Source organism: Aspergillus versicolor (genome assembly GCF_001890125.1).
Source record: "Aspergillus versicolor CBS 583.65 unplaced genomic scaffold ASPVEscaffold_10, whole genome shotgun sequence".
Classification (NCBI taxonomy): domain Eukaryota; kingdom Fungi; phylum Ascomycota; class Eurotiomycetes; order Eurotiales; family Aspergillaceae; genus Aspergillus; species Aspergillus versicolor.
In genome coordinates, this window is record NW_024467533.1 from 356917 (window position 1) to 380913 (window position 23997).

At 51.2% G+C, this 23997-nt stretch overlaps 12 protein-coding genes across 12 annotated transcripts; 8 read left to right on the plus strand and 4 right to left on the minus strand.

Moving 5' to 3' along the window:
* Window positions 1-355: 355 nt before the first annotated feature.
* On the plus strand, window positions 356-1147 carry ASPVEDRAFT_55785 (uncharacterized protein; the record flags this gene model as incomplete). The annotated part of the gene is made up of 1 exon (XM_040815117.1): window positions 356-1147. One exon carries the CDS (start codon window positions 356-358, stop codon window positions 1145-1147), a length of 792 nt encoding a protein of 263 aa, XP_040671816.1.
* A 103-nt stretch (window positions 1148-1250) lies between these two features.
* Window positions 1251-2079, plus strand: ASPVEDRAFT_310562 (uncharacterized protein). The gene has a single exon (XM_040810420.1). It carries the CDS (start codon window positions 1517-1519, stop codon window positions 2009-2011), a length of 495 nt encoding a protein of 164 aa, XP_040671817.1. The 5' UTR covers window positions 1251-1516; the 3' UTR covers window positions 2012-2079.
* A 322-nt stretch (window positions 2080-2401) lies between these two features.
* ASPVEDRAFT_64892 (uncharacterized protein) lies at window positions 2402-2965 on the plus strand. Its single transcript, XM_040815755.1, has 2 exons — window positions 2402-2585; window positions 2642-2965. The coding sequence occupies exons 1-2, from the start codon at window positions 2493-2495 to the stop codon at window positions 2810-2812; spliced, it is 264 nt and encodes an 87-aa protein (XP_040671818.1). The 5' UTR covers window positions 2402-2492; the 3' UTR covers window positions 2813-2965.
* On the minus strand, window positions 2954-6666 carry ASPVEDRAFT_154152 (vacuolar protein sorting-associated protein 54). The gene is made up of 3 exons (XM_040808396.1): window positions 6223-6666; window positions 3368-6170; window positions 2954-3318 (listed from the first exon to the last, which is right to left on the minus strand). The coding sequence occupies exons 1-3, from the start codon at window positions 6437-6439 to the stop codon at window positions 3135-3137; spliced, it is 3204 nt and encodes a 1067-aa protein (XP_040671819.1). The 5' UTR covers window positions 6440-6666; the 3' UTR covers window positions 2954-3134.
* Window positions 6667-6946: 280 nt separating this feature from the next.
* On the plus strand, window positions 6947-9213 carry ASPVEDRAFT_87380 (MCM DNA helicase complex subunit MCM5; the record flags this gene model as incomplete). Its single annotated transcript, XM_040818052.1, has 3 exons — window positions 6947-7083; window positions 7139-7265; window positions 7315-9213. The coding sequence occupies 3 exons, from the start codon at window positions 6947-6949 to the stop codon at window positions 9211-9213; spliced, it is 2163 nt and encodes a 720-aa protein (XP_040671820.1).
* Window positions 9214-9561: 348 nt separating this feature from the next.
* ASPVEDRAFT_45477 (ribokinase) lies at window positions 9562-11271 on the plus strand. Its single transcript, XM_040813297.1, has one exon. The coding sequence runs from the start codon at window positions 9783-9785 to the stop codon at window positions 10950-10952; it is 1170 nt and encodes a 389-aa protein (XP_040671821.1). The 5' UTR covers window positions 9562-9782; the 3' UTR covers window positions 10953-11271.
* On the minus strand, window positions 11055-11625 carry ASPVEDRAFT_310614 (uncharacterized protein). The gene is made up of 2 exons (XM_040810421.1): window positions 11411-11625; window positions 11055-11347 (listed from the first exon to the last, which is right to left on the minus strand). The coding sequence occupies exons 1-2, from the start codon at window positions 11459-11461 to the stop codon at window positions 11099-11101; spliced, it is 300 nt and encodes a 99-aa protein (XP_040671822.1). The 5' UTR covers window positions 11462-11625; the 3' UTR covers window positions 11055-11098.
* Window positions 11626-12690: 1065 nt separating this feature from the next.
* ASPVEDRAFT_87382 (uncharacterized protein) lies at window positions 12691-13854 on the plus strand (the record flags this gene model as incomplete). Its single annotated transcript, XM_040818053.1, has 2 exons — window positions 12691-12805; window positions 12872-13854. 2 exons carry the CDS (start codon window positions 12691-12693, stop codon window positions 13852-13854), a joined length of 1098 nt encoding a protein of 365 aa, XP_040671823.1.
* A 25-nt stretch (window positions 13855-13879) lies between these two features.
* On the minus strand, window positions 13880-16357 carry ASPVEDRAFT_45479 (transcription factor TFIIIC subunit TFC1). Its single transcript, XM_040813298.1, has 3 exons — window positions 15982-16357; window positions 15626-15935; window positions 13880-15576 (listed from the first exon to the last, which is right to left on the minus strand). Exons 1-3 carry the CDS (start codon window positions 16120-16122, stop codon window positions 14219-14221), a joined length of 1809 nt encoding a protein of 602 aa, XP_040671824.1. The 5' UTR covers window positions 16123-16357; the 3' UTR covers window positions 13880-14218.
* A 935-nt stretch (window positions 16358-17292) lies between these two features.
* Window positions 17293-19509, plus strand: ASPVEDRAFT_140021 (GMC family oxidoreductase; the record flags this gene model as incomplete). Its single annotated transcript, XM_040807619.1, has 7 exons — window positions 17293-17476; window positions 17527-17728; window positions 17781-17865; window positions 17924-18050; window positions 18136-18585; window positions 18643-19418; window positions 19468-19509. The coding sequence occupies 7 exons, from the start codon at window positions 17293-17295 to the stop codon at window positions 19507-19509; spliced, it is 1866 nt and encodes a 621-aa protein (XP_040671825.1).
* Window positions 19510-20512: 1003 nt separating this feature from the next.
* ASPVEDRAFT_139370 (uncharacterized protein) lies at window positions 20513-21960 on the plus strand (the record flags this gene model as incomplete). Its single annotated transcript, XM_040807573.1, has 2 exons — window positions 20513-20734; window positions 20791-21960. The coding sequence occupies 2 exons, from the start codon at window positions 20513-20515 to the stop codon at window positions 21958-21960; spliced, it is 1392 nt and encodes a 463-aa protein (XP_040671826.1).
* Window positions 21961-22789: 829 nt separating this feature from the next.
* On the minus strand, window positions 22790-23886 carry ASPVEDRAFT_45482 (uncharacterized protein). Its single transcript, XM_040813299.1, has 2 exons — window positions 23714-23886; window positions 22790-23458 (listed from the first exon to the last, which is right to left on the minus strand). The coding sequence occupies exons 1-2, from the start codon at window positions 23836-23838 to the stop codon at window positions 23086-23088; spliced, it is 498 nt and encodes a 165-aa protein (XP_040671827.1). The 5' UTR covers window positions 23839-23886; the 3' UTR covers window positions 22790-23085.
* Between the last annotated feature and the right edge of the window lie 111 nt (window positions 23887-23997).

The window sequence follows — 23997 nt, forward strand, 5'->3', positions numbered from 1 at the left end:
TGCCAGTCAGCTGCTTATTAGCTGAGGTTTCAAATTCAAATAGACCCACTCAACCATTATTTTCTTGCAGTAAAACTTAACGACTGACAAGTTCAATGGTGTCGTTCCGAGAAAGGTCAAGTTAGGGCTGACGGTGCAATATTGGGCCGCGCTGTACTAATCTCTCCGACGACAACCTACTTATCAACAACCACGTTAATAATGACAATCCAATGTCATCAGCGGACACTTAGTTATATGAATACACCCATATAGTAGATATTTACGGCCCAACATCTTTCCGCTCTCATGTATAAATAATTGAATAGGGAGTCCTATCTATGTTTACTCCCAAACTACACCACTATTCTAAAACATGCCTGACCAACGGAAATACGCTAACAAGCTATCCAGATCCAGGATCCTCATAATCGGTGGAACCTCCGGTCTAGGATTCGGCACAGCCGAAGCAGCTCTCGAAAACGGCGTATCAGAGCTAATCCTCTCCTCGTCCTCACCCACCCGCATCGAAGCCGCAATCACCAAGCTAAAGGACCTCTACCCATCATCATCCGCATCCATAACAGGGCACACATGCAATCTGGCCGACGAAGAAAACCTCCCCGCGAATATCCAAGACCTATTCAGCAAACTCGGCACACTAGACCACATCGTCTTCACAGCAGGCGATGCACCGCTCCTAACACCGTTCCTCGAAACCGATTTCAAGACAGCAAAACAGGCAGGGATGGTCCGGTTCTTTGCACCGCTTCTCGTTGCGCAGATTGGGTATACCCATCTTGCGCCGGGGCCCAGGAGCTCGATTACACTGACGGCCGGGGTTTCTGGCCAGAAGCCCATTCCTGGGTGGACGGTGACGAGTGCGTATCTCAGCGGGCTGCAGGGGATGATGAGGGGTTTGGCGTTTGATTTGAGGCCGGTGCGGGTTAATCTTGTATCGCCTGGGGGTGTGGACACGGAGATGTGGGATGTGCTAGGGGCTGGCTCTGGGGCGAGGGAGGGGGTTGTGGAGGAGCTGGCGAGGGCGACTACAACCGGGGCTGTAGGGAGGGTGGAGGATGTTGCAGAGGCGTACCTCTATTGTATGCGGGATTGGAATTTGTCTGGGTCGGTGATTAGCAGTAACGGGGGTAGGTTGTTGGTGTAGCCCAGTTCCACAGCTGGTTGTGGTCAAGATAGGGCATGAAACTAGTTCCAGGTGTATAAGGCTCCTTCCACACTAATAGTAGATTCCGATTATTGTCCTCTAGATACTATCAATGGATTTGTTAAAACACGAAACAGTAAATCTTTGTACAAAGCACAAACAACCAAAGTTGGCTCTCCAAACAATCTCCTTTATTACCATTATCCATACAAAGGGCAGGTAACCAGCTCAGTAAGAGATTCTTTTGAAGCCATATCCTGAAGCAGTCAGAACAATCGGCTCCAGCCATCATCATCCCTTTCACGTCCATCGCAGACCCTTTATTCAGCCCACTGTCATTAACATAAATACCCCTCTTCAACTGCGTAGATGTGTTCGGTACCAGTGTTCTCGGCCTGTCGGAACCCGAACTGGTACGACACTCTTCGTTTGCAGCTCTGGATGTCAGTTCTTCGAAACGTACTAACCAAGCTACAAAGGCTGACACGGCGACGTACTCTATCAAAGTCTGACAACGGTGTTATGGAGCAGCCTTCTAACAGTGTTCCATCGCCTCCCAGGTCCGAAGAGTGGTCTACTAGTCGAGGGTCACCTTCAGTAAACATGTCGATTCCCAGTCATGAATTACATTGGCCATTTGACCAATTAAGCTCTGAATCTCGTACTCGCACATCCACTTCAGAGAATTCTTATGTGACCAATGGGCAACAAGACCCTCTGGATGGTGAAATCACATATGGCACGGCCAAAGTGGCTTATATTTTCTCAAAAGACGATTACCCTCTATACGCGCGCACCATACAAGCTGGGAAAGTTGCGCAGAAGTCTCGGTCTCGATCGAGTCCAGCAACGAGTCGCTGGTGATAGTAGAAATGCAATGGATTGTATACTTATTACGTATTAATATTGACCTTTTTGAGATTCTACAGTCTTCTTTTGCCCTTTCGTAGTTGGATCACAAGTTGTAAGGTGGGAATGCTGTACCTGTTTGTCCCTCACGCCATTACTGCTAACTGACGTAAAGTGACCAAAAATAACCAATGAACCAAGTCTCTCCTCAATTATGGAGAAATGCACCCAGAATCATGCCCATTTTCCCGGCGACGTCTAGACCAGCGACTCCATCTGGTGAAGTCATGGCCTTGCTGGGGGTGACCTCATCATTCGGTCAGCGCCCCACAACAACCCTAACTGTCTCCTCCGTATGTCTATATAACACCCGCTTTCTTCCAGGCACTTACTGCCCATCTAGAAGCTTAATCTATCTTCTAATCAGACCAACTACTCCAGCGCGACCCTTTGGTTTAACACTTCTACCACCAATTTTCTCTTAACTACCATAACCATGCCTCGCGGAGTCGAATTCTCTAAAGACAACCAAATCTCCGACAACCCCATTGAGGCCGGCGAGACCAAGGTCCACGGCACAAACCCCGACGTACGTTACTAGCTCACCCCTCTGCTAAAAAGAAATTGTGCCCTAATAACCTCTAGTATGACCACATGAACCGCGTCGACCGCACCGCCCCCCTCCCCGAAGTCTCCGGCTCGTCGGAACCCTACATTGGCCAGGGGGGATACAAGAACCCGGCTGGCAGCGGGAAGGGCGGCCATGAGCCCAACACGCTAGGCGAGAACAAGGGTCTTGGTGGACACAAGGCGTGAATTGCTTTGCATTGCATAACTAGCATTGGGGTTTTGGCTTAGCAGGCCTGGTGCCTAGCTACTCCGGGTTGCGTCACTGAGTGAGGCGCTGGAGATATGTATTCTTATGTTATAAGTTACAAGTTACAAATACGAGGAAAGGCTTGATGATCCAAATGATTTTGATGCTATGTAGCAGTGTAAAGAAAGATGAAGTCGAAAACTGACGAAGTCTATGCGCGTAAAATAGGAGAACCAAGCAGAATATATAGTCGCTCGAATGTGCTGTACAGTCCCAAACGGGTGAATTATAGATACAATGTGATTAATATTTGAAGCCGGCTCATGATTTACTTTCGTCTTGTGGTTGCGGAGAACCATTTGCGGGGGTTTCTTTGTCGGGTGATGGCTGCGAACTGCCTTCTATCGTCTTCCGGTTGACCAGCTCTAAGAGGCGTTCGCCTATGTCACCGAATCCGTCTATCTTGCTCAATTTCGCTTGAAAATACTCTGCATCACGGTGTAGCCTATGAAGTATTAGCAAAAGTCTTCTCCAAATGAATAAGATGGGCTTACCTCTGCTTTCCGGTCTCCGTCTTAGCCTCGGCCTCGTCGAACGCTCGTGTCCACTGGTCTCGATAGCTATTGAAAACAGGATCCATGATCATCATCACCGTCATTTCCGGGAGGTGCCTGCTCAAAACTCGGTGTAATGTTCCTGTTTCCTTGGTCAAAGTCTCCATGTACGTATTGACACCGGTTGGCCCTGAACTGGAGTCCCAGTCAATTTTTCTCATGGCGTTGACGTGCACGTAGGACCGAGAGCCCATGATGTCGACCAGCTTTTCGTGGATTCCTGATTGGTGTTCCTGGTACAGCCGCTTCACCTTGTCGAAATCGGCCATCAGAGAGCTCGGTGGTGAGTGTCGACGTACAAATTCTCTAATATAAGGGACCAGCGCGATTATGAAACTTAGAGCCTGCGACGAGAGTGCAAGGTGTTTTGTTGTGATATTCTTGAGACCAGCGCTTCTGGTAGCCCCTGCGCCCAGAATTAACTGAGAAGATCTGGAGTTGAACAACTTCAGTGATTCTAGAAGACCAGAAGAAATATCGGGTATCATATTGGGTATGTTCGCCATCAAGAATTGATATTCCTCGATACTTCTCATAATCGCCATTGCCGAGTCTGAAAGTATGTATTTCTGTTCGTCGATCACTGCATTGCGGGCTTTGTCCTTATCCTTGCTGGAGCCATTGACAGCAGCGGGTTCCGTTGATGTGATTTGACGGTCTTCCTGGGGGATCCAGATCTTGGAGGTATCAACCCAGGCGTCGATATCTTTAGTGCTTGCAGTCAAAATACGATCCAGGACTTCGGTCTCGGCTTCTCCAAAGTCCTTCGCATCCCAACGATCAGAATCCATCACCTGTACTATGCGGTGCCGTTGCTCGTTGCCAAACCGGTTGATGAAATCGCGGATCTGGTTGCCGACGGCAGTCTTGAAAGCGGTTCCACTGCGGCCAGAGATTGCTTCGCATTCATCTGCAAACAGCCGGTTAAGAGTAAAGTATTTCACGAAATCCTCTTTCGACAAATTGGCCGTCTGCTCCGACCGAACCTTTAGTACCTTGGTCGCCTGAGACTGGGCAATATCGACAGCCTGCCCAAGCAGGCTGGACATATCCAACACCTGGAGGATCTCGTCCTGCGCCGCGTGGGCCGACGGTCGTCGTTCCGTGTTCGGTACTGGAGACTTGGGACTTTGAAGCCCTCCAAGTCCACTTGCAATGTCAAGAAGAACCTTGACTTGGACACTCAATCTGCGTAATGACTCACTAACGCCAGCGTAAACCTGGGCAAGCATGTTGTACGCATCTTCGGCATCCATAGCGCGGAGGTTGCGAGCAAGAATAGACGACTTCTCCTGCGAACTCAGCTGGTGAGACCGGTGAGTGGACACCGACACCATAGACTCATTGTCGTCGTCATTGCTACTCGGCATGTGCCTACGAATCAAACTCTTCATCTCTCTCAGGATGGCAGTTTTGAAGGCCGTCGCAGCTGGAGTAGTATGATTCACACGCGCAAGACCAGTGAGGTGCAAGCGCAGTTGAGACCGCAGCTGATCATCGATAGACATGTAAGCTGGCGGTTCTGCAATGCTAGACCGCTGGCCTCCACGTTGCCTTTGAAACGAGTAACCCCATCTTTGCACTGTTGTGGCTAACGGGGCATTCTCAACGTGACGTCTCAGATCGCCAAGAAGTTCATTCAGGAAGCGATTCTCGTAGCCCGTACCAATCTGAAATCTCAGCTGATCAAGCTCATTGGATGCACCCTCCAAAGCTTTGAGTCTCCGCAAATCGACGGTTTTCCGAGGTTCATCTTCCGTGGATTGGTCAGGAGTATAGTCACCGACCATCAACCTCTCGACATTCTCAAGGCCGTCCGCTGCTTCTTCAATATCTCCGTTCTCAGCTAGCTCCTCGCAGCGGGTCACGGATTTGACAACATCCCGGAGCTGAGACACTGCATCGGAAAGCATACGAACATTTTCTCTTCGACGCCTCAGATTCACAATCTTTAATCCACCCAATGCCATTTCCTTATCAATCTTTTGAAGGTCCTTTCGTAGTACCTGAATTCGTTTGACAGAATCCGCAGCCTCGGCATGTAATTCGCGTAACGAGCCCAGAGCAGTGAAAAACGATTTGGAGGCGGTAGATATAGACGAGATGAGGTGTATTTCCACAGTATCCATGTACCAGGAGAGCTTCTCTTGCAAAATAGCGTTTGTTGCAAGTACCTTTCTCCCGGTCTGCGCAGGTTCAATAATGTCCACTCGATTGTCCTTACTCGGCGCCTGTGGGGGTGTAACAACCTCAGATCTCTCTGATACCACATCAAAAGTACGCGGGTTTTCAAGATGAAAGTCATCTTCGAAGTATACCGGGGGAATAGTCGATAAAGGAGTGATTGCTGGAGGTCGGCCCCTGTTCGATGATCTCTTCCTACCTGGGGGGCTGTACGGAGAGCTCGAGCGAGAATTGGTCGATATCGCAGAGGCCCGACGTTCAAACGATCTCGGTATCAACGACTCATAATCATCCGGCCTTGGCGAGGCTTTGCCGGCACTTCGTGCTAGCTGTGAATCCTGCTCCCCGCTGCCCTCTTTTGCCTCTTGGAAGACCTCGTATAAGGACCCCACTTGCGTCAGGTATGGTTCGAAGACTTTACGATCGACATGCGGGATGTTCGTCAACGGAACGGGTGGGATATCGCGAGTACTCGGGGGTTTATACCCGCCAGTCGCAGCCGAAGAATGAGGTACCAGACCGGTGCGGACGATGGGGGGTTGAAGGAGGGTAGAAATGGCTATTCAGTCAGTCGAAAAAACACAACTATCTCAGAGAATATTTCAACGCACCATTCTGCCCTGATTCTGCTATCGCCCCATGTCGATTAGAAGGGTCAAGGACGCCGCCAATGCTGACGATTGAGCTAGCTGTTGAACCTCTCCTCAGGGGGTACTTCTGAGGCGGGACCCGGGGCGATTCCACCTGATTGAACGAGTATTGAGATAAGGAAGGTGTGGATGCGCCCGAGGCTAAGCTATCAATCGACTTCCGTGGACTCGCAGACATCTCGCCGAGTCAAACTGGCGACTCTGGCAGCCACCTAGTTCGTTCGCACTCACCTCACCATGACAAGTGGCAGCTATGAACGTAGTCGACCGAGCAGAGACTCAGGTTAATGAGTCCAAGATTAGATGCGCAACCGATTGACGAAGTTGGGGAGGGCTAATTTAACGAAAGAAACGGGCAAGTCAAACAATCGAATCTCAAAAGTAACGACACCTCATCTGTCAGAGCGATAGTCGGTTGCTGTGCTGCCGCAGCTCGACCCAATCGGGTAAGGTCGCAGGTCGGCCCCTATTGCGCTAATCCGTTTGTGTTCTGTCGGAGACATTCATATTCCGTACCCGGTGCCTGGCTGCTGCCTTGGAAATCTGGCAAATACACTTAACGCGTGAGAGACACGCGTCGCGTTCTCTTCGTGTCTTGCTGGAAGATTCATTTTGCTGCCTCCTTGACTGGTAATGCTTCAACCGTACATTCTCCTCCACTTCACGCCCGCACTCTGTTATCGCCATGGACAGACGTACACCTTATACACTGAGCGTTCTCGCTCCCAGCACTGATGGTGCCGACGAATCTCGCACACAAATCCAGGCCCGACTGCGGGAGTTCATCTTGGAGTTCCAGCTGGATAATGCTTTTATCTACCGGTATGAGCAACACTCGAAAGAATATAGATGCGGGCAAAGCTAATGTAAATATTAGAGATCAATTACGCCAAAATGTTCTCGTCAAGCAGTACTACTGCGACGTCGACATTGCCCACCTGATCTCCTATAACGAAGAATTGGCCCACAAACTCACCACCGAGCCTGCAGATATCATCCCCCTCGTCAGTACCTGGCCAACCAACACATCGACGTGTACTAACATCTTTATAGTTCGAAAGTGCTCTTCAGCAATGCACCCAGCGAATCGTCTATCCCTCGCAACGTGATGTTGTGCTCCCATCCCACCAACTACTCCTCCATTCCTCCGCCACCCACATCTCCATTCGTGACCTGAACGCAACAAACATCTCTCACCTTGTCCGAATTCCAGGTATCGTAATCGGTGCTTCAACAGTGTCCTCCAAAGCCACAACAGTTCACATTCGTTGCAAATCTTGCGACCATGCCGACAATATCCGGGTCGATGGTGGATTTTCTGGTCTCACTCTTCCCAGGCGTTGCGGCCGCAAGCGAGACCCCGGTGACCATGAGCCTGGCGATCAATGTCCACTTGACCCTTACGTTGTTGCTCACGAAAAGTCTCAATTCGTTGACCAGCAAGTGCTTAAACTCCAAGAGGCGCCCGATCAGGTTCCAGTTGGTGAATTGCCACGACACGTTTCTATCTCTGCCGATCGATACCTCGCCAACAGAGTCGTTCCCGGCTCCCGCTGTACAGTGATGGGTATTTTCTCTATCTATCAAAAAGGAGGAAAGAAGGATGGTGGTGCGGTGGCCATTCGCACTCCCTATTTGAGGGCTGTCGGTATCTCGACAGACCTCGATCATACTGCCAAGGGTAGCTACCTATTCACAGAAGAGGAGGAGCAAGAATTTCTTCAACTCAGCCGCCGTCCCGATTTATATGATGCGCTTGCGCGGAGTATTGCTCCTTCGATTTATGGAAACTTGGATATCAAAAAGTCTATCGTCTGTCTGCTTATGGGAGGCTCGAAAAAGATTCTTCCTGATGGCATGAAACTTCGTGGAGATATCAACGTCCTTCTTCTAGGTGACCCCGGTACGGCCAAATCTCAATTGCTCAAGTTCACTGAAAAGGTCTCGCCCATTGCCATCTACACCTCCGGTAAGGGTTCGTCCGCCGCCGGTCTAACGGCCTCTGTGCAAAGAGATCCAGCTACGCGCGAGTTCTACCTCGAAGGTGGAGCAATGGTGCTTGCTGACGGAGGTGTGGTGTGTATCGATGAGTTCGATAAAATGAGAGACGAAGACCGAGTTGCCATTCACGAAGCCATGGAACAGCAAACGATATCCATCGCCAAGGCCGGTATCACCACCATCCTCAATTCAAGAACATCCGTGCTGGCTGCTGCAAACCCAATCTTTGGCCGATACGATGATCTTAAAACCCCCGGTGAGAACATCGACTTCCAAACGACCATTCTCTCCCGTTTCGATATGATCTTCGTCGTTCGTGATGACCACGACCGCAGCCGTGACGAGAACATTGCGCGCCACGTTATGGGAGTACACATGGGTGGCAGAGGCGTTGAAGAGCAAGTCGAAGCCGAAATCCCGCTTGAGAAGATGAAGCGATACATCAACTACTGCCGCAGCCGCTGTGCGCCCCGTCTGTCACCCGAGGCAGCAGAGAAGCTCTCGTCCCATTTCGTCTCTATCCGTAAGCAGGTCCATCGTGCTGAACTTGATGCCAACGCGCGATCTTCCATCCCCATCACAGTCCGTCAACTAGAGGCCATTGTCCGTATCACCGAGTCACTTGCCAAGCTGGCCCTCCAGCCCATTGCAACCGAGGCTCATGTCGATGAAGCCATTCGCATTTTCCTCGCGTCGACAATGGACGCCATTACTCAGGGCGAGGGCCAAGGAAGCAAAGAGATGATGGAGGAAGTCTCGAAGATCGAAGACGAATTGAAGCGCCGACTCCCTATTGGGTGGAGCACGAGTCTTGCGACACTGCGGCGCGAGTTTGTCGATGGACGAGGCTACACCGAACAAGCGCTCAACAGAGCGATCATTGTTCTGCAACGGAGGAGCACTCTCCAGGTTCGCTCTGGAGGATCACAAGTATACCGACAGGGTGTATAGACTTGGCTTTGGGTTTATTGTTGATTTCTGTAGTAAAGCATATCAAACACGGTACCTTTAATTGGGTTAGGCACAGCGGGTTGAAGGGCACGGCGTTGGTTTGACGTTGATGTACACTTTTATGAAGTATTAGATACTTGATGACACTTGGTCATGAACATGATAGAAAATTTTTAATGTTATATCCCAAATATAATTGCAGCAGTATTCGGTAACTATATATATCTACTATTAACACCATGAGCTTGTCGACTGCACATAAAATGTAGAAATTTTTATAAAGTTTAACTCTCCTTCCATGCTCCATTTATTGCGCCTAGCTAAAAAATTGCCATCACTAGAATTTTTGCATTCGGCATGTCCGATGGTAACTGTAACTGCGACAAAGGCCAGGCCCATCTGTATCCGGCTGTAGGCGAGAACCCCACCAAGCATCCCGCATCCCGCATCTCGCCCTCTTCAATGACACTTCCCAACATCATCCACCAACTCTCTTCCTACTAACACACCTACACTCCGAGATCTATACTTAAAGCTCAAATCCTTCATTCACCACCCAGAACATCAAAATGCCACCCACAATTCGCGTCATCGGCTCCCTAAACGCCGATATGGTCTCAGTAACCCCGCGCTTCCCAGACGCCGGCGAAACAATCACCTCCTCCGCATACTTCACCAGCGCAGGCGGAAAAGGCGCAAACCAAGCCGTTGCATGCGGGCGCCTCTCCCGTTCCCAGCCCCAGCCGCACTCGCAATCGCAATCGCAATCGTCTACAAGCACAACCCCCAGTGACGTCAAAGTCGAAATGGTCGGTGCCGTCGGCGGACTCGACGGACACTTTGACGCCCTCCTAAATCCGACATTATCGAAGTCTGGCGTCGATACGGCACGCGTGAAGGTGGTTGGAGATGCGTATACGGGTGTCGCTGTTATAATCGTGGACTCGTCGGCTGGGGGCGAGAACCGGATTCTATTCTCACCGGGGGCGAATTATACAGGAATGCAGGGTACACCTGAGGTGCTGGGTATGGGACTTGCGGCGCCCGTGCCTGATGTCATTGTTATGCAGGGCGAAATTCCTACGGATACGACAGTGGGGATTTTGAGGGCCGTGGGCGAGTTTAAGGAGCAGCAACGGCGGGATGGTAAGAAGGGGATCGAGGCCGGCCCTGAGTTGATTTTCAATCCTGCACCTGCGCCGCCGGGCGGACTTCCTGGGGATGTATATAAGGGGGTTGATCATTTGATCATGAATGAGACGGAGGCAGAGCTGATGACGCCTGCGGAGGAGGTGTTGCTACGTGTTCCTGGGATAGAGGCTTCGCAGGACGGGAAGGAGAAAGTGGCGAGATATTTCCACAGTCTAGGGGTGACCTATGTGCTGGTGACACTGGGTGCGAAGGGGGTTTGGTATAGTGCCGCGGACGCGGGGAGCGCCGGGGATCTTGCTGGTGGAGGGAGGGCTACGAATGAGGTTCCTGCGGCGAAGGTGAGCAGGGTGCTTGATACGACGGCAGCGGGAGATACGTTTGTGGGAGCCTATGCGGTTAAAGTTGCGCGGTGGCGTGAGAAACGGCGCGCAGAGGGGAAGGCTGGGGAGGACTTGACGGCGGAAGAGAAGGGTGTGCGGTATGGGAAGGTTATGGACGAGGCAATGGAGGTTGCTACGAGGGCATCAGCCCGGTGTGTGGAAAGACAGGGTGCTATGGACAGTATTCCTTGGGAGGATGAGATCTGAGGGCGCGGGTGAACTTTGTGCAGGGCTAATGCAGTTGTATGATACGGGCCGTGTTTGAAAAATAGAATAGAAAGCTAGATCAAGATATTCCACCACTGCCAGGCGTGCTGGCAGGTTAGATATTCCCTGGCATGCTAGACGTTTCATCAGCACGAAGGAAGGTGGTCAGGAATAGCAACGCTGCGAGAACAGCATCCTCCGCAAGCGCTTGAGAACTTAGACGAAGGAAATGCGAATGCTGCAAGCACATGCAACCATTGGGCACCCACGATACACATCAGAAAGTAAAGCGCTTCGGAGTCTGTACATCCAACATCCAAGACGGCAAGTCCAGAAGAGAGTTCGCACCACAGGTGCAACTGCAACCACGACCTCGGGCAGGGACGTGTATCCTCCTATAATTATCCGTGTAAGCAGAAGCGGATGGAGGGGCAGACGACGTAATTAGCTTGAATTACTCTTAAATTAGCATGACATCGCAGTGCATCGCAGGGAATCGGCATGGGCATTGGCCCCAGCTTCCCAGTTTCAGCTGCGCGCGGGCACCATGAAACACGAGCTACAGGCCAGGAAGCGCCGGGGGTCAGACCGCTGGGTTGCGTGCACGGGGCAACTCTAATGGAATGAGCCGGTTCTTCGCCTTAGGACTTGAATTTCTTGTGCCGTTTTTGCAAGATAGACAGTCGATCACGATCCGCGGCGGGGCATTGCCATTGGGCTTGGGAAACTGAACCAGGAGGGTTCGTCCTTCAGTGAGATGAGATCAGGGTTGAAGACGCGAGGCAGATACGTGGTTCGACGGGAACAGCGCTGGCGATGCATGGCTAATCAAGCATAATTAAGTTGAAGACGCGACGAGGCTTGAGCTTGACATGTGCAGGGACGCGTTGTAGGGTGAAGCACAAGAGGAGCAGCTCAGTATAGCGACGATGGTGTCGTGGAATGTCACGCACCGTAAATACCCGCGGGATGTGGCGAAGTGGCGGGTATTCTCGCATATCTTACGGTATCCGCGTGTAAGATAGAATACCTGGACGCGCCGCGCAGCCCTCCAAGTGAGGGGAACGGCCTCACTCTTGCCGATTATTGGATCATTGCCCATGCGATGCCTTGCAGATTCAGGATCTGAAGATGTCGTCGCTGCTCGAGTCAGCCGGAGCCGTCCTGTCCTCCAAAGGCACCTAATTAAGAGCATTGCGAGAGACACGAACCCGACGCGCCCTCCATCCCGTCTCCATTCCCGCTCAGCTGTCGACTACTTATACCAGGCATTCCAGGCTCCCCGGCTGACTCTCTTAAACCTCACGTCTGCATGTTTCGCCTCTGAGACTCTGAAGCCAGAATCCAGTCCTGGATCGACAACCCTCCATTACCTGTGCAGGAATTCTCCATAGCGTGTCCAGCCCTTGCTCCCCTCCCTCGCGCCCTGCCCTCTATAATAACTGCGCTGGCTCGCCTTCCTCGAGTTTCACTCACGAGCAGCACTTTCTCTCCTTCACTCCTTTACTTGCTTGCTAGACTCTCGGTGTTTTCGGTATATAATCCAGGGCAAGTCGTGCCTGTCTTCCTTCCTTCACCAGGTCTATAAACAGACCGCCAATCAGACCCCGACCCCACTCTCGCTCTCTGCCGCGCGACCAAAACAAACCAATCCCATCAACACCGGCTGTTGCTGCTTCACTCGCTCTCGTGCAGGCTCTTGTATCTCTCTATCGCTCTAATAATACTATTGTTCGCCATGGCTGCTCTCACCATGACTCCTCCGGCCGTACGACAGCCCTTTGCCCCTCTGGATGCCTCCCGTATGCGTTCCTTAATGCGTTCTAAGATGAACGCGCTGAACAAGCAGAACGGTATGACAACTCCCAACTTACGCGTCTTATACCACGAGTAATATTCATGCTAATATTTCTCTAAAGGCACAATACTCTCCGGAAAGCGTCAGCCCCTCGCTGAATCAGATTCGGAGAATATCGACCCAACAGCATGCAAGTCAACGAAGCGAAAGCGTGCTGCCGACGACGATGACCACGAACCCGTCAAACCTGTCAAGAGCCCTATGAAGCCCATGAAGTCTTCTCGCATGGCATTTAGCATCCTCGAGGACCCCGTTGCACCAACCACTCCCACAAAGACCACCAAGACCACTCCCAAATCTGCACCACTTAAGCCCGCTGGGCGCTCTCCCCAGATGAAGGCGTCTAAGCCTTTTGCTCGCCGTGCAACAGTCTCAAAGGGTCGTCCAGAGTCTGCCCGAAAGGGTGTCAGCCGTCCCTTCTCGATCTCAGCTGCACTGTCCAATGGCAAATCCAAGAGTCAGTCAGCTCCCGCTACCAAGCTGCCGGCATCCTGGTCCTTTGAGATCTATGTCGACTCGGAGCAGGAGGAGATGACCAACATGATGCAGCACTCGACATGTGTCTTGGATATCAGCGATGATGAGGGAAAGCAGGAGGAAAAGTCCGATCACCGTGGAAAGGAGAACATCCCTCCCGCTGACTTGGGGCTCTCCCTGCCCCGCTCTCGTCAACAAGAGTCCCCTGCTGCGGCGGCTCGCAAGTCTGACATGGTAGATGAGCCTCGCTCCCCATTGGGTGAGCTTAATGCCGCCGACTACTACGGTGATGACTGCCACGCTTTCTCATACGCTGTCGTCAACGAGGATGACGAAACGGATGCGGTCGCTGAGAAGAAGCCTGCCGTTTCGTTCACCCGTCCTGCCCATCCAAGCCGGAGTAAGCTTTCGAGCATGTCATCTATTGAGTCCGTGCTTGAAGCTGCCAGCCCAGTGAAACCCACAGTCGACGCCAAACCCGAATCTTCAGGTAATATTGAGATTTGGGAGAGCGAAAGCGCTGGTGAGGAAGCTACTGAGGAATCCTCAGTGCCTACCACCGCGTAGATAAAAAAAAGTCATCATTCTTTTTCACCATTGCTCACGGCGTTACTTGGGTCTGGCGTTGGAACTTTGCTTCCCGGATTTTGGATACCCAAATTTTCATTAAGTCTTTTCTCTCGTTTGTTTTACGAATTTCGTGTTTGTCCTATTCCTCGGTTACCATCTGTCAGAGTACCATTATTCCTTCAGCATCGCATCTCCGTCCTTTTATTCTTATCCTTACCTACACTACACTACACTGCATGGATTTCAGCATGTACTACCTAATGAGCTCAAATGTGTCACGTCTACGACGCCGTTCACGATGTAAATATTTCATTAATAAAACATTACTACAATAACTCTTTCCACTCTCCGTAATACTAACTCATCCTTCCATTTCATCATCCACATCATCGTCATCATTATTGCCTTCCTCTTCTTTCCGCTTCGCAGCTGACTCCACAGCCTCAGCCGCCGCTTCCATCATTTCCTCCTGCTCAATTGCCTCTTCCTCACCTTCACTTTCTTCCTCTTCTACTCCTTCTCCCTCTCCTTCGTCTTCTTCGTTCACTCCAACCTGCTCTTTGTTCTCATCACCAGCCCTCCCCTGTTTTCCCCTGACCATTTCCTTCCATGTCAATGCTCCTTTAATTGTACTCCTAATCTCCGTCGCAAGCATCATAGCCGTAACCGACGAACTCCCAGGATCAAGACCAAACCCACCAAGCCCCGTTGCAGGGCTCGCATGGTCCGGCAGTCTCAGGAGCGGCGCGTACTCGGAATCATCGGTCGTTCGCCCTTCATATAAAGCCAAGATCTTGTGCCGCATTATGGCTTTTAGCTTCGCCGTCGTGCCATTGCCGTACCACCCATCGACTGTGGTGTCGCAGGTTTTGCGGAGGAAGTTTGCCGGTTCGGGGGAGGGGAAGAGGATGGATTGGAGGAGCGGGTCTGTGATGTCGCAAAACATCCACATTCGACCATCTAGGGGTAGTGGGGGTTGACCAGTGAAGAGGTGAGATGTTTCGGATGTTGCGGCTTCGGGGTTGGTGAGGTCGTTGGGGCGCGGGAGGAGGGTGTGCCGGCGGCCGCCGGAGGTATCTCTGCTTTCTCTATTGTCGCGGGCTGTCTCGGAGGTTCCGGGGAGGATGCGGAACATGGTTGTTTGATAGATTCGGGAGGATGGGTCGGAGCGGGGATCGTGGCCGAAGCGAATGATAGCGTCGCGCCAGGGCCCAGAGCGGAAGATGTACCCTGCGTAAGGAACTGCATGGCGAAGGGCATAGCGTTGTTCGATTGTGCTGAGGGAATTGCGAAGGGCGCGGCGGGACCAAGCCGGGCGGGACTCGAAGCGGGAGAGGACGATAGAGATTGTTTCGCGGAGGACAGGTTCGAGGGATTCAATTGGAGGGCAGTTGGGGCGTGGAGATGAGGGGACTGTGGTGGCATCGAAGGGGACGAGGTGGGTGAGGACTTTGGCAGCTTGTTGGGTGTTGACTGTCGTGATGTTGCCGGAAGTATCGAGAGTTTGACGAACAGTTGGGTTTTGGCGATAAAAGTAGTTAAAGGGGATGTCTCCGTGGCTGAAAGAGGGAGGAGGGATGAGGTCGACGTTTGAGGTGGCTCCTTTACTCATGTCTAGGTCGAACTCTTTCATCTTTTCGAAGTCGAATGGTAATATCGTCTCACGGAACCGATTGACGAACGGGCTTTTGGTGGTTGAGAAGACAAAGTCCGGCATTCCTAGTATGCTTAGCTACTAGACATGACGAGTAACAGGAAGAAAACATACCTCGAAACACATGTGTGCGTTCAACAGACCCAACAGGCTCAACCTGGTACTTCCCTACGTTATCACGCAGGCTCTGCATAAACTGGCGCGCAGTAGGCCGTGGCGGCCCATCATAAGTCTCAGTAGCTGGAACACCGGTAAAAGGATCATTCGAACCCCTCTTTCGCTTTCTACCCGTCCGCTTGGGGACGGTCACTTGGAGAAGGATATTATTCGACGCCGAGCTTATAGACTGCATTGGTCTTGACATTGCGTCCTCTGGCCGAAGCACAAGGTTTGCCGGGGTATCCGCCTTGGGCGGGTCGAGAGCCTAGTATCGAGTCAGATTGGTCTCTAGACGAGGTTGGAGAACATACCTTGATAATGCCCGTCTTTCCTTGAAGCGTATCAATGGCCTTGTCCACGTTCTTGATAATAGCAGGGTGCTCGATGGAGACGATACGACGGGAGGGCACGCTGTAAAACGGCGCGGTCCTCGAGGTGTTATTTTCCGCCATGGTATCTAAGCTCAGGGTGCACTGCCTATGCACTGCCCGGGGCTGGGTTATCGATGAAGATATCTATCTCATCGAAGTGGACGATATACTTGGCGCTGCCGTCGAAGTGCGATTGTATCAAAAGAATACCACCGGCAATAGCTTGATATAAAGCACCGCTACCTTCGGGCTGTTTAACACATTGAACTATAGACTGCGATATTGCTTTCTCTTGATGATTTGGTGCATGTATTCGAGAATGTCGGAAGCAAACAGGACAAACGAGATAAAGATAGCAATGACAGAGGCAGAAAAGGCGGCAGCTGCTGGCAGAATTGACCCCCAGGCATTTCCCCTTTCGGCCAGCTCTTCTCTGTCCGTCTTGCTCTGCAGGTCCCGTCCACGCACGAAACTTCCTGTGTTGCATCTGTACAACTTTACCTGCAAAGTTCCTTGTATTCCGAAGACCCTGTGGCATTTCCCCTGCCAATTACCGAATGTAGGCCAATAGTTCGAAACTCTCGGTGACCGACATAGATGGCCGATGTTTCAATACCGACCACCATGCGCTCTATTGGGCTTGAGAGCAATCACCTTGCAAGACGGGGTAACCTCAGATAGCCTTTGTGATATAATCTAGCTTCCAATGCAAAATAAGTGCTCTGCTGCTGACAAGCAACGCATATCATGCCCGATTACCCCCGATTACCCCAGTCATTGAGGGACTTATCTATAAGTATGGAAACCATCGGCCTTTTGAAGACAAACAAAGCGCCTTGTCAGAATATCGGGCTTGCTCTGTCTATGCTGATATCAAGGGTTCAATACCGATGTTTCCCCTCGTGCAGTCAAAAAAAGCAATACTTTGCCCCTGGCTAGATGATTGATGTGATCTGGATGCATCCACCCTAACATGACTGGCTATTCAACCCGAGAATTACTGAATTTTTTGTCAACTCAGCCCATCGCTTATTTTCGAGTTCGATCACACAAAGTCCCCGAGATGACCGAGCTTGGACAATGTCAGGCTGGGCGGGCTGATGCGCCATTCGTGGGCACATTCTTTGTTCTCCTGTCCGGCCTATCACACAGCATACCCGAAACCTTTAAACAGCCCAGGCCGCGCTCTTCGTTTCTACTGGGAATCCCACGGCCAACAGACTGCTCTCGGGGTCTTCTTTTGACAAAAGAATGGTCAGTCGATCTGCTTTGCTGCTTTTCAGCGGCCTTTTACTCTGTGAAGCTCTCACGGTTCCGCGGCATGCCACTCTAGTATCTGAGCGAGATGTTGACTCGCAGGAATACGATTTTATCATTGCTGGAGGTGGCGTCGCTGGACTGACTGTGGCCGATCGTCTTACCGAAATTCCAGATGGTAAAGTAAAGAGCCCAGAGAGGCTCAATAATGGAAGCTGATTGCCGCAGTGAGCGTTCTCGTCATCGAATCTGGTGCTGTCGACCACGGAGAGGACTTCGTTTATATCCCAGGGTCCTATGACCTTGTGCCGTACAGCTGGCCTGGCTTAACGAACGAGCCATCTAGGGAATTAAACGATCGTGTCTTCGACTCGGTGGTTGCGAGGGTTGCTGGGGGTGGCAGCATTGTAAATGCTATGATTTTCCTGAGGTATGCAGTAGTCGATACCATTACTAGGGATCATGTCTAATCTGAAGCGCAGAGGCACTTCGTTGGATTTTGATGGCTGGGAGTCGCTTGGGAACGAGGGTTGGGGTTGGGAGGGTATGCTACCCTATTTCATCAAGGTGAGTGCTCCTAAACAAACTTAGGTTTGCTTCTTACAGTTAATCTCCCCCAATATAGAGCGAAAACTTCACCGAGCCAACCCCGGAGCTTGCCCGGGAAGGAAATCTTACATGGGATGATTCCGTCCGTGGGCATGATGGGCCTGTACAATACACATACCCAAACTATATATACCCTGGACTTGGTTAGTCTTCCATCGCGTCAACTCCATATTACACAGTCCATGTCGCTTTGCTACGTCTCCCAGAAACTTCCCTAACTTTTGATAGGCGTAATTTACGATGCTGCCCTGCATATCGGCTTGCAACCAAGGCTCGACCCTAACGCCGGAGAAAACACCGGTGTTTTTAACCAGCCATTCGCTATCGATGCAACTACTTGGACCAGAAGCTCTGCAAAGCGAAACCACTACGATCCAGCTGTTAACCGTCCCAACTACCACTTTCTTTCGAACACAACTGTGGCACGGGTCCTTTTTGACGGAACTCAAGCCGTTGGCGTTGAGTATCTCCCCAGTGCAGGCGGCCAAATATCCCGTGCGTACGCTTCCAGAGAGGTACTTGTTGCCGCTGGTGCTCTTCATACACCTCAAATTCTTCAGCTCTCGGGGGTTGGCCCCCGTCGTCTGCTTGAGTCACTTGATATTCCAGTGGTGTCGGACCTGCCCGGGGTTGGATCTAACCTGCAGGACCAAACGACTCTCCCATTCGTGTATACTTGTTAGTATTCAACTCAATCTATCTTGCTCTTTCGTGTACTAACCCACTACTTATTAGGGGCGAACAGTCTCACTCCTAATGCGACCACTTTCCTGACAAATATTACCTTCGCTGAAGAACAGCGCGCGTTGTACGACGAAGGTCTCCCAAGTGCCTGGACTGTCACCAGAAGACTTGCACCCAAGTTTGCCTTTATGTCCTACGAGGAAGCAACCATAGACACAGCATACGAACGGATTCTCGCCGACGCCGAAGCCCGCGATCCCGCGGAATCACTGCCTCCTGACGTCGACCCCACAGTTCTCGCCGGCTATGCAGCCCAGAGACAGCTGATGTTTGATGAGTTCCGTGACCCAGGCCTATCTGTCGGGGGCGTATCCTGGAATACCGATGCAAATGTCCAAGTCTTTAACGTAAAGCCTTTCAGCCGGGGCCATGTCTACATCAACCAAACGGACCCGCTTGCAAACCCGGTCATCGACTTCCGCACAGCAAGCGACCCAACCGACTTTGAATTGCACATTGCCCTATTCCACAAGCAGCGCGAGCTGTTCAGCGCGCCTTCTTTTGCAGCCCTTGGCCCCACTGAACTGGTTCCTGGTCTCGAGGTGCAAACCGACGAGCAGGTTCTCGAGACAATGAGAGAGATCCTGGAACCTTCTAACGGACACCAATGCTGTTCGGCGCCTATGATGCCCCGGGAGCTCGGTGGAGCACTTTCCTCGGAGATGAAAGTGTACGGTACCACTAGGTTACGAGTTATTGACATTAGCCATTGGCCAAAGGAGCTTGCTGGCCCGCCGATGGCGTCCATATATGCTGCTGGAGAGAAGGTTTGTTTCCCGGGCTTTTTTTCAAACGTATTTTGCTGATATAGTATAGGTTGCGGATATGATCAAGGCTGAATATGGCTGGCTTGAGTGAGTCGGTGGTTTAGAGTCTTTAAGACAGGTGTTATTATAGACTTTGGTGTAATTTACTAGGGACAAAGCAATTCGTGTATTATTATGTATGAATGCATTGTCCGACCAAAAAAGCATGTGCAACAGTAGAGCCGCGTATACTAATCTGATAACCTGGCTTACCTGCCTTTCTCTCTCTACAATTCACCCCGTCAGTCAAAGAGCTCTTGGTATGTTCGTATTCATCGCACCCCAGCCCTCCACCCTGTCAGCCACCCAGCCCTCCCTGAACCTGGAAAGCAATCATCAAAAGTGAGAGGCCCATTACGTGGATACGTTTCAGTCTAACTTGGCCTCCAGGTTCAGTCAATGAAATTCTTATTCGGATACGATGAAAGCGAAGCCCCGTGGAGAGTGTTACAGCCAGGCCGAAGCAGGCCACTCAGTAAGTGCAGGGATTAAATACCGCTCAGTTTCCCTCTTCTGTCTGTCTGTCAGTCCAGCCACTCCAGTTCTACACTCCTCGCCACGTTCTGTCAAAGCACTAATGTTCCGATATGGATATGCTCGAATTGGGTGTCCGTCCTGATCTGGTAGATATCGTTTACTAATGGATGGCGTTCGGGCTCCGAAGGTTAGCCAGCTTCAACGCCATATTCTAAAGTCAACGAATTGTTGGTAAATGAAACGGGCTATCCTCAGGCAGGTCATCAAAACTGACCGTGATGCATATCACGTCGGACAAATATTTGCTTCGTGTCGAGGCTTCGGGGTTCAACACACCACTCATCGAGAAGCGTACACGGGGTAAGACGCCACTCGCAGATTCCATGGCAAATTAAGCCATTTCTCTTCAAGTCTCTAGCATGGTGTAGCGTCGGATTCCGTACGAGACCGTGAAAATCGTCGCACTTTCCTGGCTTTCCGGTAGTTTACAAAGTCCAGATATTTGTCTCCAGCCCTAGGAACACTTTTGGAATTCAGGGAGCTTTCAACAACTGCTATAGGTTTTTTCTTTTTCGACAATGACAGCTACCAACGCGATTCCTTCTCACAAAAGATCGTTGTCAGATGGAGGCTATTCCCCCCAGGCGTGGAAGGTTCTATCTCAGACTCTGCCCTCCCGTGGGCCAGATACCGATGCCTGGTGGCGGCTCACCGGAAGACATCTCGCGGTTCTCCTCGATGCTGCTGCATATCCTATAGAGAAGCAGTATGAGAGCCTTCTATACCATTACCACTACGCTGTGTGTTTTCCCTGTGCCCTAACCATACTTCGCCGCTAACTAGAAGCCGTGACTAGTCACCTTACCTAGGGCCAGCACCCCGCGACGGCTCCTCTCCAACACAATGGAAGTCGATGCTTCAGCTCGATGGCACGCCATTTGAATTTTCGTGGAAATGGAATGCCCCAGACGGAGAGCCAGATGTTCGCATCGGCATGGAGCCTATAGGGCCTATGGCAGGAACAACCTTGGACCCTTTGAACCACTCAGCAACACGAGAGGTCCTTCATAAAGTCTCCTCTGCAGTACCAGGTGCTGATCTCACCTGGACACATCACTTCCTTGCCACTTTGTTCGACCATGATTACGCTAAATATGCCGAGGAGGCGGCGAACGGTGCTCTCATCGGCACTAGTTTGATATTCTCACTTGAGTTTCTACGCGACTCGACCGGAGTCAAGACATATTTCCAACCGCGCATGCTCAATCAGCGTGGATTCCTCGATATCCCTCGCTGGGAAGCGTCCTTCCAGAAGCTACATCCAGACGCCCCGTCCCGTATAGCTCTACACGACTTCATGTCTGCCAACGAGGAAGGTAAACTTTTGAAACCATTCTGCCTCAGCGTCGACAACTGTGATCCCACCAAAGCCCGCATAAAATGGTACTTCAACAGCCCACACACAAAATTCACTTCCATTCGTGAAATCATGTCCCTCGGAGGCCGCATCGCAAGCACCGACACTCGAGAGAAACAATTCAGCGAGCTCTTCGACCTCCTCAAAACACTAACCGAGCAACCTGCCGGTTTTCTAGAGGATTCCGAGTTCCCATTTGCAACAAACAACAACTCGACTATCGACACCTTCGCTGAAATGCCAGATATGCTGAAGGGAATCGTATACTTCTTCGATATCGCCCCGGGCAAATCCTTACCCGCCATCAAAATCTACTTCCCCGTGCGCAACCACTGCCGCAACGACCTGGCCGCTACTCAGAATCTCAACAAGTGGCTCGATTCGCGAGGGCGCGGAACGTACGGCCCTGCCTTTTTACGAGCGCTTGAGGCTATTGCGGATTATAGGCGGCTGGATGAGGATAGCGGGTTGCAGAGTTTCGTCAGTTGTCAGTTTAAGAGTGATGGAAGCCTGGACCTCACGTCGTACTTTAATCCTCAGGCGTTTCATTCTGCGAGACTTACGCATCGGCGGTCGACGAGGAGAAAGGGGGACGATGAAAGGTGGTAGGTGGTTTGTTGCTAGGCAGGAGGGTAGATACCTTTCTTGCCATGCTTCTGTTTCTGTGTAATAGCAGCCTCAACACAACAATGGTCAAGGCAGAGCATGTAACATTTTGTCCATTCCTCTGTATTCTAAAAGTGGTAATGGATACAGATACATTTCTGTATAGTGTAAATATAGGCAATTCATTCAACCAGGCAACCTAGTACGTACTACGTAGTACTCCCAATGTCCACTGGTAATTACTATGGACAACCCTGCACAAGAGAGGCTGGAAAGAAGGATGCGCCGGCCACCACTGACTAAACTGTATTCGGTATAAGGTCACGTGAAACGCTAGTCCGTTTTAGGTTGTGCTTTTTTTTTTGAGGCCCATGATTTTATCTGTTGGTCTTCACCAAGGCTGTATATATTGATTTTCTGAAGGTGATTTAAACGAAAATACAATCCGATACACAAATATATATCTGAAGTCTCCCTGTTTACATACTCTGGGTAGGGTGGCATTTTGATTCGATCGGTTGTAAAATATTGAAGCGGGCGGAAGTATATATAGTGCTCTACCTGAACTACACTTACAACACTGTATGCTGCGGAGTGGTGTACCTTTGCTTGGAAACTATTTACGGTCTCCAGGCTGTCGCTATACTCCAGTTTTTTGTTTTTCAGAATCCAATATTCCAATATACATAATTCTGTCTAAATAATCATCTTGCCAGGGAACAACTTTGTGTGGTCGGCCAGGTCACATGACCAAAACCCGCACACCAACAATAAACATGAAGCACCCCAACACTTACTGAAAATTGATCAGTAGACTGGTAAAAGCAGGCTGGGTTCCTGATCCTTAATGAATGCCAGACTTGTTTGCGTCATAAAAATTAGCCGAATGATACGAAGTGCCCTGGAATCCTTGTACGCGGCTGAAGCAGCGTTGGGACCCCTTACAGTGGCCTGATAATGCCAGCCATCGGCTGTTGGAAGTGGACGTAGAAATAATTTTTAGTTGAGCCGCTCTCGATATCCTCACTTGCCCGTCCAGATCAGATCTCGCAGCAGTTGCAGGCCGTAGTTGAGCGCGGCGCTTCCCCAGGCAGGAGTTCAGCCAGTTCCAGTTCCACGAGCCCACACTTACCTTTCCGTCCGAGCGCGCTTCAGCCACAGCCCCGTCACCACCATCTCCTCTCGTGATAGCCTGTCCATTTTCGACGCCGGAATCATCATCAATGCCCTTGTTCTTCCTGCGCACCCAGTCTTTCTCAGCATAGCCATCCCCGAGTGTTTATTTGTGGCTTTCCGATCGGTGCTTCGCGAGTTCCAATTCAGTCGCTGGGGCTCTTGCACCCCGCCTTCTCTCATAAGCGACACGGAAGTCGATCCTCTCCAGGCCTGACCGTCTCGCGAGCTCCTCCTATACCGCTGCGAACGCGCCAGTAACTGAGCGTGAGCGTCCGACCGACTCCCAGCCCTGTTTCTACCAATCGTCTGTCCCCAAAGCCCCTCGAGGTGAGCTCCCCTCTTATACACCCTATACTTTCCTGTCCCTCTCGCGTGCCGGGGGACGTCCGTGTTTCCCCCCTGTTACTACCCTCCTTGGGCTTGACCTCCTCCGCAACCAAACCTCGTGCTGCGCTGGTTGCGAGCAATGTTCCAGCTTCTCTCCACCATCAATCTCATTTTGTCTGCCTTTCTCGATAATTCACCGCCTTGAATTACCGCCAATGTTCCTCTGCCCGCAGATGCTCATGTGTTCACTTTCAGGCCGACAGAAACAAATCCCCCTCTAAGAGTTGTCCGATCCGCCAGACCGCATCCGCCCCTCCCCCCTCCTGCTAGCGTGTGGCATCTTGCTGCACTGGCATCGAGAACCAGGTCCGAGTACATGTGGCTGTTCGATTAGTGATTACAATGAAGGGTTTCAGACAGAGAGTGGTGAGTTTGTTGTCGTTTTGCGGGTCACACAGTCCTCGCTTGGCTGCGCTTGACCACCTCCGCCGGGCGCTGAACTAAACTAAATGTCCTAGCACGAGCAGTTGTCGAGAG

Excerpts from the sequence above, each read along its gene's own strand:
- ASPVEDRAFT_310562 (XM_040810420.1), top strand. The coding sequence starts at position 1,517 with ATGTGTTCGGTACCAGTGTTCTCGGCCTGTCGGAACCCGAACTGGTAC.
- ASPVEDRAFT_64892 (XM_040815755.1), top strand. The coding sequence starts at position 2,493 with ATGCCTCGCGGAGTCGAATTCTCTAAAGACAACCAAATCTCCGACAAC. Across the intron at positions 2,586-2,641 it reads TCCACGGCACAAACCCCGAC|TATGACCACATGAACCGCGT; the intron begins GTACGTTACTAG and ends AATAACCTCTAG.
- ASPVEDRAFT_154152 (XM_040808396.1), bottom strand. The coding sequence starts at position 6,439 with ATGTCTGCGAGTCCACGGAAGTCGATTGATAGCTTAGCCTCGGGCGCA. Across the intron at positions 6,171-6,222 it reads AGCAGAATCAGGGCAGAATG|CCATTTCTACCCTCCTTCAA; the intron begins GTGCGTTGAAAT and ends CTGACTGAATAG. Across the intron at positions 3,319-3,367 it reads ACGGAGACCGGAAAGCAGAG|GCTACACCGTGATGCAGAGT; the intron begins GTAAGCCCATCT and ends AATACTTCATAG.
- ASPVEDRAFT_45477 (XM_040813297.1), top strand. The coding sequence starts at position 9,783 with ATGCCACCCACAATTCGCGTCATCGGCTCCCTAAACGCCGATATGGTC.
- ASPVEDRAFT_310614 (XM_040810421.1), bottom strand. The coding sequence starts at position 11,461 with ATGCCCATGCCGATTCCCTGCGATGCACTGCGATGTCATGCTAATTTA. Across the intron at positions 11,348-11,410 it reads GATGTCATGCTAATTTAAGA|GAGGATACACGTCCCTGCCC; the intron begins GTAATTCAAGCT and ends GGATAATTATAG.
- ASPVEDRAFT_45479 (XM_040813298.1), bottom strand. The coding sequence starts at position 16,122 with ATGGCGGAAAATAACACCTCGAGGACCGCGCCGTTTTACAGCGTGCCC. Across the intron at positions 15,936-15,981 it reads GAAAGACGGGCATTATCAAG|GCTCTCGACCCGCCCAAGGC; the intron begins GTATGTTCTCCA and ends ACTCGATACTAG. Across the intron at positions 15,577-15,625 it reads ACGCACACATGTGTTTCGAG|GAATGCCGGACTTTGTCTTC; the intron begins GTATGTTTTCTT and ends TAAGCATACTAG.
- ASPVEDRAFT_45482 (XM_040813299.1), bottom strand. The coding sequence starts at position 23,838 with ATGTACTCGGACCTGGTTCTCGATGCCAGTGCAGCAAGATGCCACACG. Across the intron at positions 23,459-23,713 it reads GGATTTGTTTCTGTCGGCCT|CGAGGGGCTTTGGGGACAGA; the intron begins GAAAGTGAACAC and ends GGGAGCTCACCT.